At 38.3% G+C, this 19,748-nt stretch overlaps 1 protein-coding gene across 1 annotated transcript in view; it reads right to left on the reverse strand.

Annotated features, from left to right (window-relative positions):
- spon1a (spondin 1a) overlaps nt 1-19,748 on the reverse strand; it is a 131,005-nt gene that overhangs the window by 20,350 nt on the left and 90,907 nt on the right. Inside the window, exon 7 of the mRNA XM_036585481.1 lies at nt 10,323-10,387. Within this exon, the coding sequence (XP_036441374.1) occupies nt 10,323-10,387 (65 nt within the window). The remainder of the gene's footprint in view (nt 1-10,322; nt 10,388-19,748) is intronic.

Genomic DNA, 19,748 nt, shown 5'->3' on the forward strand with positions numbered 1-19,748 from the left:
ACATAAAGGGGTAGGGTGAAGTGTTGGGGCTACATGGTCCTCCAAACTGAGGTCTTTCAGAGTCTCACTCCAAACAGTGTTATAAGAAAAAAAAAAAAAAAAAAACAGCAAGATGGCTGATCAAGCGACCAAAAAAATTACAATAACCATTGTCTTGTCTTAGTTTAATGTCATTTCAATGTATAATGGTCATTTTCTTCATAACAAACATAAAACAATCACTAATAGTATGCTAATGTCTCGGCAGTTATCTAGATAAATTTCCCATTCCACCTTAGATAGTCTAGCAGAACTGACGCCTGAAGCGCCTGGTGCTCCATTTAAGGTGGAACAACAAAATTCGAACAAGAAGCTGGCCAAAAGCTGACTTCAGCTTCATATCACCAAAGAATTAGGGGTGGGCAATAATAAATAATTATTGCACACCCCCCCAGCCCCCCCATATAATGCAAATTTTACTAAATTTAACTCTATTATCACTGGCAGGGTCACCTACAGAGAACAGCTAGTATCTTGTTCCAAGGGGCAAGGTGACACTCGAAAACAAGGGGTAGGGGTGAAAATAAGATATGGGATTGGCCCAAGATCTTGACTACAGCCTAAGGTATGTGGGAACAGTGCTTCTTTTTACTATAGGCATGCCATCTCAGGCAAAAGTTGGGTTACAGTTAGAAGGCTAATTAATGTTCTTCATCTTTTGACACCATTATTTTTAGAAGTGTAAGACACTGCTTGGATGAAGATGCAGGAGAGAAGAAAAAAATCACTTCTCAAAGAACAGAAAAGGACAAGGGGAGGAACGAATGGTTCGGCTAACAGCGAAGCACAGGGAGGTCAGGAGTGAGGGACAGAATAATAACAAAGAGAAGAACAAGAAGTTGAAGCGTGGAAAAGGTTGAAAATGTTCTCCATCAACAAAATGAAAAAAATAAAACTACAGTAAGTACAGAGGGGAGAGAGGAGAGGACAGAGGCAGTGAGAGGTCAAAATGAATTGGAACAATAAAAGCTTTCAAACAGTCCAGGGACAAAATGGGATTTTAAACCCCAACAGGTGACAATTGTGTTTGGTTTAAAAGACAGCTCTAAAATCAGGCCTGTATTATCTAATCAATGGATAATTCATCTTATATAGTAATTGCACACTGATGGGTCCATCTCTCTCTCTCTGTCTCATCAGAGCATTTTGTTGTGCCTGGCAGCACTAACTTGGTGCCTGTGCAGTAATTGTTTCAGTAATCAGACATAAAATTGCTATGTGATTGGAGATGTTTGAGTGCCAGTTTAAAGAAAACAAGCTAAGTGATTTTATCATGTGAAGAATGAAAAGGGGGGCCATTAAAATGACATAAAGGAGACTGCAGTCAATTAGTTTAGTGCATTTGGAGAAAGAGGAGTGTAAGGGCAGCAGCCACTTCATCCTCTGGTGGTGAAAACCATCCAGCATACTCTTTCAACTGCGTCCACACATGTTTACTTTAAAGACCCCCTGCACTCAAAGTGTGGTTTTTTGAACTCCTCCTGGACTGGTATTTGTATCAAATGTGTTACCACAGCACAGAGTTCACATATTTCCATTGAAGACACAGGCTTTTTTGCTACTCCAATAGTATGTTGCAGCTTATACTGTGTTCGACTGAAACTTGGAACTTGGAATTTCCCACCTTGGACTGCAAAATTACAATAAAATGCACCTTTAACTGAGAATTCCTACTCAGAAAGTCAAAACTGTGTTCTCAACTATGAGCGCAGCGTATGACGTCAAGTCAACATGGATGCTTACACCATCAATAGTAGAGTCATTCTATGAAACAGGTGCCATTTGCACTTTGCAGTTTTCAAACTTTTAATCTAGATCAAACCTTTTTTTTAATCCACAACATGAAAGATATGTTAAAATGTGTGAAAACACATTTTCCCACCTCAGGTATAAATCCTTATTAATATTATCCTTTTTATTTGAACCTGGGAGCCATTCTTGTACCACCCTGTCACAGAGAATATGTACACCATTTGAGTAGTATGACATAAAATAAATTTTAAAAATCTAATGTTTTCCTACTAGTAAATTGTCATTTTTTGGGAACCATCAGAAAGTATGTAATTTAATCAGTTTTTCATTTTTAGATTCCTAAACTTGAACTATAAATTTCATGTCAGTGGCCTGATTGTTCATACAAAAAATTAGGCTTTATTAATACAACAGCATGCTAGAAAAACATGCAAATATAGATGCTTATATCAAACTAAACAAATACTGATCATTCAAAATGTGAATAAAAACATCAGTAATTCAATATGTAACATTTAAACATCTGATTAAAGGAGCATTTCATTCTCAGTAAGGTACTCTTAATGACCAATATTGAAAAAGGAACCACAGTTCAGCTAATTCATATGTACAGAGAGTTAGTGAGTGAGTGAGTGAGTGAGTGAGTGAGTGAGTGAGTGAGTGAGCAAGCGAGTGAGTGAGCGACCCAAACAGGGTTAACAGAAAATAAAGAGATTAGCTTACAACATTAAATGTGCTATGCTACTTTCAATATTAAAATGTGCTAATGAAAGAATTATGGCATGAATAGGTATAGAATAGGCCTGTACTAACATAGTTAACTTGATTGAAACTGTCCATTTAGCTAAAAAAAGACAAATTATGTGAGTATTTAAAATGACAGTGGTGTTAAATTTATGGTCCACATCTATCTGTCAAATATGGTGTGTAGAGCTGTCCTACTAGAAGGTAACAGTAGCTTAGCATGCTGCAGTATGAAACACCACAGCACAGGTCTGATTCTGGCTCACTGAAGCTCCATTAACATGAGTTCAGAGGATAAACACTCAAATCTAGGGGAGTAAGCTTACACTGTTGTGTGTAGAGCCATTAGTTAAGCTACTCTCACTCCACTATACTGTCCTCATTAGCACTAGAAACTAGAACAGCTTCAACACCACAACATAGGCTACATTCTGACTCACTGATGTTTGAGGCAAGTTTAACAATAGAGAATAAATACTCAAATCTGAGGGATTGAATTTTTGCTTTTGTGTGAGGAACCACCAAGTAAGCTACTATCATCCCACTACCTCATCAGCACCAGAGGCGAATGTTAATTTAGCAAGCAGAATAAAACAGCTTCACAAATCAACACAGGTTCAATATATGCAAATTCAGAGAATAAAGACTCTAACTGGAAGTTATTCCACTGTGCTGCAGTTGTTGTCAATTTGTGGTTCAACATTTATTGAGTAATACACTGAAAATCTTGCTTGTTTATTTTCTGTTTATTTAGTTTATTTCAGCTTATTTTCTGCTATGCTCCATTTTATCTGCTCAATCTGTTCAAACATATCCCCCCATTCGCCAAAGGTAAAAGCACAGCATGCAGAGTAGTAGGGAAAGGGCTGGGTTTGGAAACTAGCCCTGCTGAAAAATCCAGCACAGTCTAAGCTGGTCTAGTGCTGGATCAGCTGGTCACCAAGCATGGCTATGTGGGTTGACCAGCATGCCGGGATCGAAAACACAACATATGCTGGTTTTGCTGGTGACCAGCATATTAACTTCCATTGCTGTTGACCAGCATACCAGCTTCCAAATCACAACATATGCTGTTTTCTCTAGCATGGTTGGAAGGCAAAGAGGCATTTACAATTTGTACAATCTTGGATATTCATATATCTTTGCATTCATAATGAACGATAAAGTTTAAGGATGCTTGTACACCATTGTTAATAGTTCATAACAGTAACAAAAAATATTTAACAATTTATTATTCAACATAGATTTTTTATGGTACAAATTATGATTTTAGGTGTACTTTAAAGTTACCAAAACCCCCAAACAGACAGTTGAAAATAATAAAAGCATTTTGTTATTAGCAACCATTTGAATTGACTTCTTGAAGCTGTCAGTAGTTTTGTGCTATAATAGAGTAGAGCCTAAGCATTTTAATTATCTTAAGTAAGACTTCACTAACGCATCCCACACAGCAAACACACAAAGGTATAAAGTTGTAGAGCTCTGCCCTTACCTCCCCACACACACATAAGTCACAAAAAAGTGTTGTTAATACCAAACTGTGGTTATATTTCTTTCTTGGGTGCTTGATAACCCCCCACCTCTTTCCCTTCCCTGGCAATTACAGCTCGCCTTTGTGTTGCCCCAATATGGTCGTCAAAGATAAAGCTAACACCTATGAGATTCCCTGCGCTAAAGGAGAGAATGAGGAGGCAAACCGGTACAGGATGTGTGTGTGTGTGTGTGCACCAGGCAGCCACGCGCTGGCAGCAGGATTATGGAGCCGAACGTGTCGTTACACACTCTTATTAGAGTGTGTGTGGGAGTGTGAAGAGAGAACTACAGCTGGTGCTAATTCATTGTGTCCTCCGGGGATAAACTAAGAACTAGCACCCACGTAACTGTCTCAGATGTGTCTTGCATCCATGTGCATGCACTCGTGTGCCAGAGGCAGTGACCACACACGATACTGCATTGCACCAAGTGCACGGGCACCTACATACAACAGGAAAAGACTGAGAAATTTACCATTTAACGATTAACATGTTAGCATATAGCATGCTAACCTTTGCCAACATACCAACCTCAATTCCAAAAAAAGTTGTGATAGTATGTGAAATGCAGAGACTTGTAACTCCACTTTGATCTGCATTTAAACGAAAATAGTACTATATAGTTTTTTGTAAATATATGCTCATTCTTAAATTGACATTTGACATTCCAAAAAGAGGGTAAAAGCATATAAAAGCAGCATCCAGGGAAGGCCTAGTACTCCTTGCCAAAAATGCATCACCTAATTATGCAATACTTGAAGAACAATCTTCAATGCAAATGCAAAGATTTTATGTATTTCACTCACTACAGTGCACAATTTCATAAAAGATGAATACAGAGAAATTTTTGTGTGTAAAGGGCAAGGCTAAAAACCATAACTGAATGGTCTTTGATTCACCAGATGCCACTGCATTAAAAACAAGCATGCTTCTGTGATGGATATCACCACCTGGGTTCAGGAACACTTATTTGTTTGAGTTCAGGAACAAACAATGCCTGAATCTCAAATGGCTCCATACTCCCTGCGTAGTGCACTAGAAAGGTCTACTGCGGTCTGATGAGTGAACCACAGCCTTTTAATGAAACTAATAAACATTGTGTTCTCCAGGCCAACGAAAAAAAGGACCATCCAGATTGTTACCAGCATAAAGTTCAAAAGCCAGTATCTGTTATGGTACTGAAGTGTATTAGTGCCCATGGCATGGGTTATTTGAACGTCCATTAATGCTGAAAGATGAGTGGGGTGCTAGATTGGCCTGGCTATAGTCCAGACCTGTCTCCCATTAAAAATGTATGGTGCATTATACAGGTCAACCAGAATTTACCCATCACTGCTTTCTGTTTTCATTGGCATGTCACATACTGTCCAAACTGTTCTTGAGATTTGTTTATCCACTATATTATTTAAAGAAACTCTTACACTGCATCATTTAGTAATGCCACTGCCACAAACACATGCATACACATGCCTACACACACTCATGTACATTAAAGCCAGACAAACCATGCAGCTAAATTAAGACTCTTCTTGCATTGACAACCCATTATTTCACTGTCTGCATGTCAGCGCACTGCTAATCAACTCAACTCAAGCTTTCACTGCTTCTGGAAACTTCTCCAAAGAAGATTCGAGCTGCTTTTCTAAAAAAACACAGCTACTGAGTCACACAAGAGGGGGAGGAAGGAGGACAACGTGGACAGAGTAAGACAGAAAACAAAAAAGAGACACTGAAAGGTGAAAGTGCATCCCATTTTGAGAGTTTCTCTACAGATTTCAAACATTTCAGTGTGGCAGAACAAAGCCTCCAGAGTGAGGTTTCTGGCAGTGAAAAAGTCCAGTCTAGCTTTTTATGACACTTCAGAAGAAGAGTCAGTGGTGGTTTTGTCTTGTGTAAAGGGGCCAGAATGAAACTTAACATAAGTGAAAACGGGAAAAAATATGAAACTCAGAAATATGTATCACTGTTTATTAAAGCTGGAACTCATCAGTCAAAATCCTCTTTGGCTGAGCAACGCTGGGCAGTCATCTATTTAGAATGCAAAAAAATCAACAGTGTTAAATTACCTCCTACAAAAAGTGTTAAACTGGTCTCCAGTGAGCACTGTGCAGTTACACAGTAGATGCTAAATTAGCACCAGAGATTTTGCTGTGAAAAGAGGTGAGAATGATCTAAAGAGAAGTGAAGCCTATCAGCAGATACTTAGGTCTACTCAGACCATGTATTTGGCCATGCAAGCGTCCAATTCTCAATATTTGTTTAATGGATTGTTTTTATTGATAAACTGAGCCAAGTCAGTGAAATAAGGGGAAAATTAAACTAAATATTGTGTAGCGAAACATTTAGCTGGATCATTGTGAACAAACTTCTTCACAAATACATCAGTACAAATAGGTATTTTCAATGACCAAAATCTTAGCAGTAGTACTATAATTTTGATTTCGATACTGATACTATGTGAGAGGTAACGCAATGCTTAATACCAAAACTAAATATAACAAATATTTTCAAATTGTTAGAGCTTACTTAACATCTAAATTTTGAATTCATTTTTCATCTGGTTGAAATCTCTTTATCAATCCAAAACAAAAAATTCAAATGTAAAAGTACATTACATAACTAACTAATTTAAACATGGCCTCAACATGTTACAAAGAGAAGATTAACAGATAAGAAGATCCATTCGTCATAACAAGTTTAAAATAAATACAATAGGCTTACAATACAATATACTACACATTAAGTTGTTTGTATACATTAAGTTGAAAAGAACAGAAATACTCATCACTTGTGTCTTTCAGATGTGCTAATTCTCAGGTCTCTGCCAATTTGAGTCATGCCATGCACTTTTTGATTTGTCTATAGGTAGAATGGGACATCAATACTGTATTAGATTTTTCAACTCTTAACTGCATTAATTATGACATAAACATTAAACAATGTTTTCTTCTTGAAAAGGTCATTTTAGAAAAGTTCAAAATGGCCATGTCCATTATATCCAACATCAGTGTATTCATTTATTCCCACTGTGTGCAGATTGAGGTTCAATTGAAATATGCATATGGCAACATTTATATTTTATTACTTTATATAAAATCCACAGCATTTAAACAGGTTTCACTGTCAATGCAATTGTAACTTCCCACATATTGTGTTCCTTTTTTTAAAACTGTTGCGTATAAATAATTAATTATACACACACTTAGAGGGAACTACAAAAGCCTCACAATTAGATGTGTGTGATAAAAGAAATACAATAAAAAATATTTTCTTGTCCTCCGTGAAACTGAGTTTTTAAACTGAAATTGAAAAAAAGAAATAAAAAGAAAGTACTTTTTGGCAACATCATGGAAGGGTTAAATAGAGAATTGGATGTATTGAAATTGGAGTAATGCATTTTTTTTAAATGCAAAACTGAACATCTTGCAAAAAAATTTATTGGCCCTACTTTCATAAATAAAAGACTTATAAGCCAAGAGAATCTTTGAAGTGTTCAAATTCATACAGCTTTTTGTGTGAACTCATTAGAAAGTTTGTAAATCAGTGGAAGCCTAAGGGGAACATAATCTCATGTCTTCAAAATTACTCAATAAACTTTCAAAAATCATCTAAAAGTGCCACATCATGGTGAAAAGAAGCCAGTGGAAGTGTGCTATTATAAGTGAACGAGTGCAAGTAACTCCCCAGTGCTCTAGTCCTCTTAATGTGTGCACACAGATGCGTGGTCTGTTCTGACCTTGACTGGCACAGTTGAACTCAAGGGGCCTCAGTGTGCTTCACACACTTTTTAATGGCTTTTCAAATTCCACACATTTCATGTCCTATTCCAGAGCCTCCAGTGAATAACAACTCTACACAGGTCCCTTAATGGACGTCATATTTGTGGCAGCCCTACGCCTCTCCCAATTGCCATTAGCAGTGTAGCAATACATGATCAGACATGAGAGCGGGAGCACGTCTGAGCCAAGAGTAATTAATCAGAGCTCTCCATAGGTTCATGTTTCTTTTAAGGGAAGGAAATTGTGTGGCTTAATCGACAGGCATGGGTTGCAGCTTTAAATAAGCTAATGTGATGTCATGATATATAAGGGCCGCAAGGTGCCCATTAACCTTAATGGCAAAAAAACACCTCCGGGTGACTCATCACTCAGTCTTGATCTCAAAACAAACACACACACACACACATACATACATAAGGTAAGAGAGAGTTAACCCGCGCTCCCAGCAGGCATGGTTTTAGATTAATAAAGGAGCTTCATACAGTAGAAATGTTCAATCATGTTTTTCTCCCTCATCCCTAACCTTAGGAAACATTTGGACCAGCAGGTCTTCTTAAAGAGTTCACTACGTACAGTGCTACGTGAGCACTGCATAGTTTTTTATTGTAATTAAGTTGGCTTGACTGTTCTTATGTAGCAGTTTTCACAAGTTGCTGTTTTCGAGCTAGAACCACAATTCTTTGCAGTACTGTAGAGTCTATATTGGAGTAGTGAGTTTCTCATTTTGGGACCAACTGCAAGTATGGTTTTCATATAGAGTTTCTTCAAACACAATTTTTTTTTAGTTATGAAATGGATTGTGGACTTAACCTCCACAAATGATGTCACAAAAGACAACTCACACTGCTTCTCATAGACATACCTTCTGGCTGAATTACGGTTGAAATATCAGGCTGGGGAACAAAAGCGTCATTCGTTTTTAGTCAAAGAAAGTACAGCCGAGTAAAGATGAAATTCAATGTGATGTCTGTTTACGCTTCTCCAAAAGTTCTGTCCATAAGTCACAAAATATCATGGGACAAAGGAATATGGTGGACAGACTCACACATACTCACATATTTATATTAGCACATATTAGCAACCACCTGGGATGCCACAGTAATAGATATCATAGCAATGGCCTAGAAACACCTTAGCATCCACCTCAAATTGCAAATTTCATAGCAACGGCCAAGAAACACCTTAGCTATCACCTGTGATACCATAGCAACAGCCAAGCAACACTTCAGCTATCACCTGTGATATCATACCAATGGCCTAACAACACCTTAGCAACCAACTGGGATTCCATAGCAATGTCCTATTAAAATCTTAGCAACCACCTGGCATAAGATAGCAACATGTTATCAGCCACCTGGGATACCATAACAATGGCCTAGCAACACCTTAGCAACCACATGGGAGTTCACAGTAACAGCTCTGTCAAGCCATCTTAATGTTGGCTCACAAACCTTCTTTTCCTTTCCTTTCCTTACCTACAGGCTCTGTTCAAACACTGTGTTAGATCATAGGTAATAGATGTGTGCTATTTATTTCTTATTTTAAAAACGTTTATTATTTTTAAAATATCTTAGATTAATATAATTTTCTGATAAACTTAAATGGTGGAATCTTGAGACAATTTGAATTCCAATTGCAATAGCTGACGAAAAAATGGCCTTGAAGCTGATTGGCTGCTCTTGTCTGAAGTTATTTCTACTGTACACTGCTTTCCCTTTCAGTCTTTTTTACCTTAACCTTCAGCCTTTTTAATATCTCTTTCTTTCTCTCTTTCTTTCTTTCTCTCTTTCTTTCCTTCCTTAATTTTTCGTATTTCTTTTTCCTTTCACTCATTCTTTCTGCAGAAACTTCTAAGGCCATTTTTCTTGCTTTGCAGAGCACTGTGTTTACTTCAGGAAATGCAAATCTAGTTTAGATTGCATTTATATTGTAAGCCTAAGATGCAATTAACTTCCCTTCACGTAAACAAGATAGCATGCTAATTAGACGTCACAAAAATGATTGCTTCTTTGTGCCACTCTGGTCCCTTTGGAGCAGCCAACAGAGCTACATTTCAGTATGTCATTGAAGACAGCCAATTTTCTGTGTTGGCCTAAGCAGTTATCTCTCACTTTAAACTCAATCTACACAAGCACACATGTAAACAAGCATGAAGGGAATCTGAATTCACTCACACGAGCTGCACCTTATGGAGAAATCCGTACAATCTCATCAAAGCAGGCGAGGCTGCCTGAGGAGATCAGAACTTAAAGCTTCTTTAAATGGGAGGAGCACACAGGGTTCAAACAGGCCATCAGATAAACAAGTTTTGAAGAACATGGCTGATGGAAGTTTGTTTTACATATTTCTCTATGAAGGGTTGCAAAGGGCTGTTTGTATAGAACGCTTCAGAGAGAGAGGTGATGATTCTGTCTCTCATACACACAAGTGCGTGCACACACACACACACACACCAAAGGTGAGTAATGCTACTTACACATTCAGTGGCTGCCAGGCAGGCCATTGGGCCTTCATCTTAATGACCGTCAGTACTTCATCACCCTGTGAGGGGAAAAAAGAGGGGGTATAAACAAACACACAAAAATAAACTCTAAAAGATTCATTACATCTCTGTTCTTAACATGACACAGTAGAACAAGACAACAGACACTTCATATCAACCCCGCCTGCTCTCGCCCTCCCCCTCCTTCTATCTCCCTCTCCCCCTCCCACACACACTCCCCCTCTCTTTCTCTCTCTATCTCTTTCAGTCTCTTACTCTCTGTTCTCTCTTCCTCTTTCCATCTTTGTCTTTATCTTTTCCCTTCTCTCTCTTTCAAGCTCTTTTTCTCCTTTTCTCTCTTGCTCTATTCTCTTTATTTCTCTCTCTCCCTCTGTTTTTTCTCTCTGTCTCTTTCAATCTCTCTCTCTTTTTCCATCTCTATTTTCCTCTCTCTCTCCATCCCTCTGTGCTGAAGGTGATGAATGAAGCAGGCTTCGCTTCTTTGCTGAAGGAATGATGGCGTCAGAGCCTCATAAAATCTATATAAATATTTAATCAATTGCTCATGGCATGCAGGTCAGCTGTGTCACAGTGTGTGTCTATTAGAGAGGGGTGAAAAGAAAAAAAAGAGAGAGAGCAAGAGCAACAGAGAGAGAGAGAGAGAGAGAAAGGAGAGAGTGACTTTCTCTCAGTTTATGAGAGAGTTCATGGCAAGGTTTCAGCACTGGGTACTGCCCTTTGTAAAACAGGGTACACTGCACAGAGCTACAATCAAAGCTACTCAGATAAACTTGTTAGTTAGAGCTGACCCTCCTTAGCACTCTGAACACTGAATCTCATGTTTAAGATGATCTTTACACTTAAAGGCTTTTGAAAGATTGGGCTTCAGCTCTTCAATTCCCAAGGAATACAAAAAAAGTATGACACTAAAAGTTGAAAACATAAGAAAAAAAGCAAGAAATATGACAAAACGCTGCCTAAAAACCTCTGATCAGACCTATCTGACAACTGCCTGGGCATGTCTCTAATATTGCAATAAGCATGGTTAACTGACATCACCCTGTTCAGCACTGATCATGACGAACTAACACAACAGCAAGTGGGGAGGAAAGAGTGAAACAGTCTCTACATATGAAGTTAGTGTAGTGTATCATAGCTCACTAAACCATTACCCAGATTTTATTTCTAACAAAACAGCAGTAACGCTTTTGTTTCACTGTCATGCTAAATGGGCATCCAGGGAACACACACACATAGAATGCTGGCATGACTTTTTGGACAAATGAACAAACAGCCTACAAACTGGGTGGCAGGTCGATGAACTATTTAATGTGTTTATCCTTGCGAGGCCAGCTTTCGCTTGGTCATTAGCTTCACACACTAAGACTCAAACAACGAACGACTATGTGATTGGTGAGGTGAAGCTTACATAAGATTAGGACCAAGTTAACTTAGTTTAATCAAGAGTTCTCCTAAATTACATTTGCAGTACTGCATCCTAGTTATGCTGGGTTTTTGCATGTTGGTGCTGCCTCAAAGTGATACACTACCAACAGTGACAGCATCACCAGCAAAAATGGATATTGCTTGTTTATTTAATGTGTAAAAAGGCAGAAGTATGTTGTTGTATATACTACTAGGTGTGTGTGGACATTTGGCATCTGTAGCTTCCAAAAAAAACCAAGAACACACTTCCAAAACAAAAAAAAAATATCTGGTTTGACATCACCCACCTACCACCAACGTGTAAACACAGCACGTTTTACAAAACAACGTAATGTACAAAATGCAGTTAAAGTTGAATTTATTTAAAAAAGCATGAGCACAGGTCACACTGCTTTGAGTTAATTGACCTTTTACATTCATTCTTGAAAACACAAATTTAAGCAACTTTACCACTCTTTACCTGCAACTGTTTAACAACCTAGTCATCACAAGATCATAAAATCAAATGAAACATTGCTGGGATTCCGAGAGGAGTCGGAGAGCAGGAAGTGCTCAGCCCTCCCCCTCCACATTTGGGGGTCTGTGTAATAGGGGTAGTTGTAGCTGATGAATGAAAATAAGCAATTACTAAATTGGGGGAAAAATTGATCTTGCAAGGGGGCAGTCACTTTTTTTTTGAGTAAGCTCAACTTAAACTGCTTTGCTGATCTTACTTAAGATGCAGTATTAATAAGTGTTTTTTTATATATATACCAGAATTCTGATCAAACTAAGTGGAGAAAAATAAAAAAGCTATGCAGAAATTTGACTTAAAATTCCAAATTGACTTAAGCCAAGAACCATGTGGGAGCCTTGTAGGAAGTGCAGCTAAATCAAAACAAAACACACAAGTGGCAAGTAAAAAGTGAATTATAATAACATCTCAAGTGCACAAGGTGCTGGTGATTGTATGATGAGTCCCTGAACTGAGGTTATTAGTTACTTTGCACAGCCAGGGATTTGTAAAGCATTACTGCCAATAGCAAAGCTAAAGTTCACATGCTGATCTCTACAATGATGAGAAAAAAAGAGAGAAACCATTAAGAGTACGCGGGAAGCTGCATCTGAGCAGCTTGTTTGACTCATTGTGGAAGCAGACATGACAGTCTTAATCATAAAATGAAAAACAACAGAAAGCGTGGGGCTCCGTGGCAAAGCAGCTCATTTGTTTTCGCAAGCATTCATTATGCACGCAGTTTATGACATCACATTTCCGCCATAATGAATCTCGAAGAGGGCCATGAGCTCTTGGATGTTGGCACAGACATAAAACGTGATGAATCGTACATGATGCACACATTGTTTTCTGGAATAAAAGGAGCATGATATATGGGGCTGTGTAGAGTTGGTCTGTTGCCTTGTTGATGAATGAGTCTAAAGGAGGGCTTTGTACAAAAATCCTTCAAGACCTCATCTACTCAGGAGATAAGGAGAGGAAACTGCCATGTCCAGAAACATGCCATAAGCTGACATCGAGTTTAGTGACTTTTTTATGTGAGGCAAAAAAAATCACACCTTGAAAACAGTTTCTTCTTTGCATTTGGCCTCCTGAAACTTCTGAAATGTTTCGGCCCGCTCCCGCCTGCGCATTTACGTCCAGGCAAACTGACATCCAATATCTGTCTATTCACAAGAACATTATCCTCTGCTGAAATAACACAGCAGTCATGGTCATCAGGCTCACTGTGAAGTAACTTTACCAAATGCCATTTATTCTCAGCAAACACAAAGCAGGAATTAAACCACAGAATGGTTATTTTTGGCTGTCGGACTGAGGGATCCGCCGTCTCTGTAAGCTACAAGAATTTACGTGTTGTTCACGTGATCGTTTGCTTCGGAACTCTTTAGAATGACTACATTTATTTTAATTGCTTTACTGCTATCCATTTGCATTGTTTAAATATTTGATTTAGTGATCATTTTACTTTATTTAGGCTATTCATTAATTTGCAGGATTTCTCTTCATGTGTGCTTCGATCCATTACTATCTGCAGTGTGCAGTTTCCCGCCCGCAACACTGAAAATTAGTCCCGTGCTGCAAGATATTGCGGTGGGTCCTCCGGAAGCGCAGACCTCTAGTTCTAGTGCTCTGTTTATCTGATAAGGTGGATCCAAGTTGTTTCTATGTGGCTGGTAACATCAGGTTTGATTATATGTTCACTAAATTTAGCTAAATTTAGAATCCCCCTTGGTTTTGTCATTTCTCATTTTCTAAATAGGCAGTTGGGCACACCATCACATTCTTTGTGTTCCTCATTACACATTTGTAATGTTTGTCAAATTTTGTAATAAAAAAAAGATATAATATGATATTCATATACCATTTGTATCAAAACTCCCTTATTTATTTATGCATTATTGTTATAGTTCTACCTCTACAGTCCTCATCAGGCAAAAGCCCATGTGATAAAAATTAGATAGGGATCACCGACAGTCACAAGATTGAAAACATACAAAATAGCGCTGAAGCTGAACATACAGCAGAGATAAACCGATCTGTTTTTTGAGGTCAATAGAGATTGTCCTTAAGCATGATCAGTCGATGTCGCAACATGATTGGGATGATGCAAGACGCAAGCAAATTACCATATACTGGTTTAAGCCTAACATTGCAACAAACTCACATGAAATCACATGCATTGACTCTTTGAAGTCTTTATGGCCAAATGCTTATCACACCTAAACAATTTGCAGTTGTGTTTTCAGACACAAGCAGCAGCAAGGTAAACAATCAATTCATACGTAGGCAATAGGCACAATGCAACCTCATAAATTTGAATTATTTTCAGACAAATAAGCAAGATGACAGGTAACTAAAACATTTTAATGCAGAGCCAAGTGTCATGGACACGTGGATGTGCAACTTATCATTGAGCATCAATGGCAGTATTTATTTCTTCCACAAAGAACACATTTCAGCTTTCTGGCATGACAGTCCGTTCCTCTTCTAGTTCAAGATATTTAGAGCCATGGTAAATGATCTTTCTGTCCAAACTCAGAGCAGAGAGGCAGGCTAGAAAAGAACGCTCTTATTGATCTGCCTGCACTTCAGCCAGACTGACATAATGCTTCTTTTTAGCATATGCAGCGAAATTTGGTTCACATATTTTGCATCATTTGCCACTTTTCCATGCAGGCTGATAATCCGTTAATAATCAGACTAATTGCTCAGTCAGAACAGAATACGTCCATGTGTACACTTGTGTAATTTTGGATCTTATTACTTGTAGAGTGCATGCAAAATGGAGAACATTGGAATTGGGAATTGTTGGATCACAGGAATATCAGTTGATCGCTGATTGCATTTTTAGGCAGAAAAATCAATAGATTATGATCTATAGCTGACTGATCTTTCCATTCCCTACATACTGTACGTATTGTAAAAATGTATTGACATACCACCGCCTTCTTCTGTGAAATAGTTTTGCACGTTCCTTTGTTGAAAGAGAGATATTTGAATGCAGTATTTGTGTGTTTTTGATTAAAAAAGAAAAGAATGCATTTTTTAGAAGCGTCCAAATATATGCAGAATAGGCCAAAGGATAGGCCAAAGATGGAAAGAAAAAGCAAAGGCTGATGATTTCTGACACAGGGGAAACACGGATGATGATGATCTAATGGCAAAAAAAAGTAATACTCATAAACTACCATTCAAAATTTTGAGTTGATAATACCTACATTCAATGAAAATATTTAAATCTATATTTCATATGTTATCAACTTCACACAAAAAAGTATTAATTGCTGTTTTACTCAATACTTAATGTATTTTTATGGAACAATAAGAAATCATTTACTTTGAGAGCTCCACCAGTCGTCACATACAGAATGTTCCAGGTGGACAAAAAGTACATTTGTTAAGGTCCACAGTCCAATAAATGCAGAGACGATACGCAAAAACTTGTGTTAAATTAACAAACAGCAGCAGAGTGCAGTGGTATTGAGTAGATATTGACACTTTGCTAAAAATACCGAATTGCGCTATGAGTTACAGGCAACACAAACACATTGTAAAGTATTTCAGTGCTGTTTTATGACTGTGAGTTTAGGGGAAGCTGTGCTTCTTGTGTTGTCTTAAAGCAACCAAAACTGGTGCATATGATTGCAGATTTTCCAGAAACTGGAATGTAAGCTACATTGTCTTTGCATGCAGCAGGTCCACTCCTCACTGATACATGGCCTAACAAATGATTATTTCAGGATGACCAATAGCCACAGTTCTGGCATTCCCAGAGCTATTGTCCCCACAAATGACCACCCACACTGGGTCTTAATCCACACAGATCGGCATGGAATTAAACACCATTAATTAGACCTATGAATGGGCGAGCCTTAAGATTTCTGACCATGCTTCTGCAAAGCGTTCCACCACACAATGGGAAGTCAGTGAGCAGAGCCTTGGCAGGGAATGCATTATTCATGAAAGGGCTTTCAAATGCCTTTGAGGTCGCTCTTTGCATTGACTCTTCCTGCTAGCTATGGCAGTGATTGAAATGGTGTAGGATAATCTGGATGACTCTCTCCCAGTGCTGTGCAATAGCATGCTGGGTATAAGAGCACTTGTCACTGATAAAGCTATTATAATATATGTCCACCGTCCCTCACACAAACTCGGCTCATTGTTTGTGCAGTATCTTATTTTCTTTTTTGGATGTCAATAAAACTAGGTGCATCATAAAACTGCAATATCAACCTTTACACAAAATAACTGCCAAGATACCTTCCTTTAATCTAAAAAACAATTAAAACTGTAATGTCCATATCATCCTAAAAGCAGCCACTGTAGAAATCCATGACCGGTTGATGATTTGATCTTGTCTCTCTGAACTGCTTTTCCTAGAGAACATTTCCACATTGCTATTATCCTGCTTGAAGGCCTGTCATTGGCTTTAAAGGCTATCTTCTAGCAAGGCTTTGGGGCAAAATCAAAACCAAAATTGCTTCCACAAAAACTGCAATTGTCTGCACTCAGCTGTTTCTGCCTGGCACATAAATATAATGAGAGGTTTCAGTAGCAGATCTCATGCAGAGGCTGGGAGATCTTTTGCTTTATTATGCAACAGCATCTGTCAACAGCAAACATCACAGCACACATCTTACAGATAACTATGCTCACCAGCCTCATAGTCAGCTGGACTTATGCCATTTTACAAAACGGCATGTGTTACAGCATCAATATACAAACATACTGTTTCTATTCACCATCACAGAAATGATATCTGTCCACACTTCTGTGTGTGGGCACAAAAATTATATATTATTGTGCTTTCAGTAGAACACAATCATTGGCCTTTTTTTTGGTGATATCAGAGAAGTAGGTCAGTGTGCTTTCTCCGAGAAATGAAAAAATGTAAGCAATGGGTTATTGTGAGATGATTCCCAAATATAGCAGTGAGTAATTTACCGTAATTTAAAAATGTGATAATTTCCATCTTACTACAGTAGCAGTAGATGCCTTTGTGTATACAGCAGTAGCACAATAAAAAAATAAAAATGCTGAACATCATGAATGTTACCTTTCATACATATTTCACATATGGAAGAAAAATATATGTACATGCACAATATTTGCTCATAAAAAAGTATGTGTACATGTGCCAACACAGTATATTTAACTGTGCCACTGTGAAAATATAAGTATAATCCAATATATATGCACATGTAGATGAAATATACCATCAATGTCCAAAAAACAAACAAATAAAAAACCAAAAATAATATGCATCTCTTAATTAGTAACATTAAAAAAGTCTTTTATGCAAAGTAATGTAAAGCAGTTTTATTCTAAGTGACTTTGGAGCTTTTTTAGAGTTTAACTAAAATGTTATGAAATAAAAAATCTAAAATACAAAATAAAATATTAAATATTAAATAAAATATCTGCTTTTTTTTTGGTTGTTTAAAAGGGAAAAGTGCAAGCAAATGCATTACTACATTCAACATATACTACTGCAGTGACTACGAATAAGCTACCACTAACAAAATCCAAAAGTCTCTGACAGATCAGATGGCTCTCTTGTAGTAGGAGTCCAGAATGCTTCATTATACTATATTACGCAAATGGAGGCAGAGGTTGAGCCAGGGCTCCATGCACAAGTGAAGAGCTACTCCTGCACTACAGCTTCCAGAAAGTACCAGCTCCCCTCTGCACTAGAATGCACTCTGAACTGATAACCACATTTCTAAGCATCTGCAGCCCATGCCCCAGCCACTTTAAAATCCATTTGATTTAATTGAGGGAGCATGATTCATTTTTCTGAGAGAAAGAGAGAGAGTGAGAGAAAGAACCCCACTGTTACTTTCATCCTGTTGGGGAGAAAATGTATTAGAAATCCCTTCTCATTGTCCCTCAATGGGAAAGCACCACAATGGAGCTACGGTGACATTGCGGATGAAATGGATGTACTTTGAGTGAACATTATACTTCATTTCAGGGTAAAAAATGGGACGACTCTTAAATGCTGTGAGTCAGCTAGACACGTATGAAAAGAAAAGTATTTTTTGTGAGGCTTCGTTAGAGAAGCGTTAACAACTCTGGTAAAAAAGCATTGTAGCACAGAAAACTGCAGGACAAACACACAGCCCTAACTATAACAGCTGGATTATGTGAGAAATGATTTTGTTCCAGGACCTGATGGATTTAGACGTTGTTCTTTTCATCTTAACATAGGACTTTTCAAGAGCAGCAAGAGTTGGGCATCCTGCTATAGCAAACAATAAATAAATAAATAAATATTAAAAGGTGAGCACGGTGGCGCAGTGGGTAGCGCTGTCGCCTCACAGCAAGAAAGGCCTGGGTTCGATTCCCGGCCGATGACCAGGGTCATTTCTGTGTGGAGTTCTCCCCGTCTCTGCGTGGGTTTCCTCCGGGTACTCCGGTTTCCTCCCACAGTCCAAAAACAAGCAGTCAGGCCAATTGGACATGCTAAAATTGCCCCTAGGTGTGAGTGTGTGTGTGAATGTGTATGTCTGTCTGTCTGCCCTGCGATGGACGGGCGACCTGTCCAGGGTGTATCCTGCCTTCCGCCCAATGACAGCTGGGATAGGCTCCAGTCTAAATCCATAGGCTCCAGCACCCCACCGCGACCCAGAAGGATAAGCGGTTTAGATGATGGATGTATGTATGTGTATAAGTATGTAAAAGGTGTCATAGAATATAAATAAGTAAGTAAATAAATAAATAAACTTCCCCTCACATGCACTACAAGCTCACCAAGCAGGAGGCTGTATTAAAGGATGGAAAGCTATAGTACGTATCATACAAGAGAAGAAAATGGGGGGAAAGCTGTGACATAAATACCTAAAGAATCAGAAACTATACCTGCAGTACCAGTTATGTCATCTTACCAATCGCTGCTGTACCTGTACTGTGCAACTAAGAAATCTGTTTACTGCTGCAAAGGAATAATCCACTATTTATACCATGTCTATTTCTGTCCTATTTATAGGACTGTTTATATGTTTGTGTGCTGAGGTCCATAAGGAAAGTAAGATATTATTGTACCAGTGGCACAGAAAGAATTTCATTTTAGGTGGGACCTGAAATACAGGTTGAGGTGGTCAGCTCGGAAGCATTATGCAGCAGAGACATCATGAGAATGACAACCACCAGCTAGCCTACTCCAATGTGGCAACCACACACTATTACTAACATCACATTTGACTGCAGACAGAATGCAACAGAAGGTATTGCAAATGTAAGAAGAAGCCTATCTTTTACAGAACTAGGTGTAGATGTCTGAGGTGAATGGTTGAAGACTGAGTTCCTCTTTTGCTTTGTTTTCTTTGTTTTCAAATATGTTCTCACAATTTTCAGAAACTTCCAAGTAAGAAGGCCAAGCTCCTCAGGCCCCCTGGTAGCTATGCCCCTATGTTGTACTCTGAGTTGTAGCAATGAAAAATGGTAGGAGGCTCTGTATGGCATGTCTACAGTTT

This window comes from Colossoma macropomum, unplaced genomic scaffold (assembly GCF_904425465.1).
Source record: "Colossoma macropomum unplaced genomic scaffold, Colossoma_macropomum, whole genome shotgun sequence".
Classification (NCBI taxonomy): domain Eukaryota; kingdom Metazoa; phylum Chordata; class Actinopteri; order Characiformes; family Serrasalmidae; genus Colossoma; species Colossoma macropomum.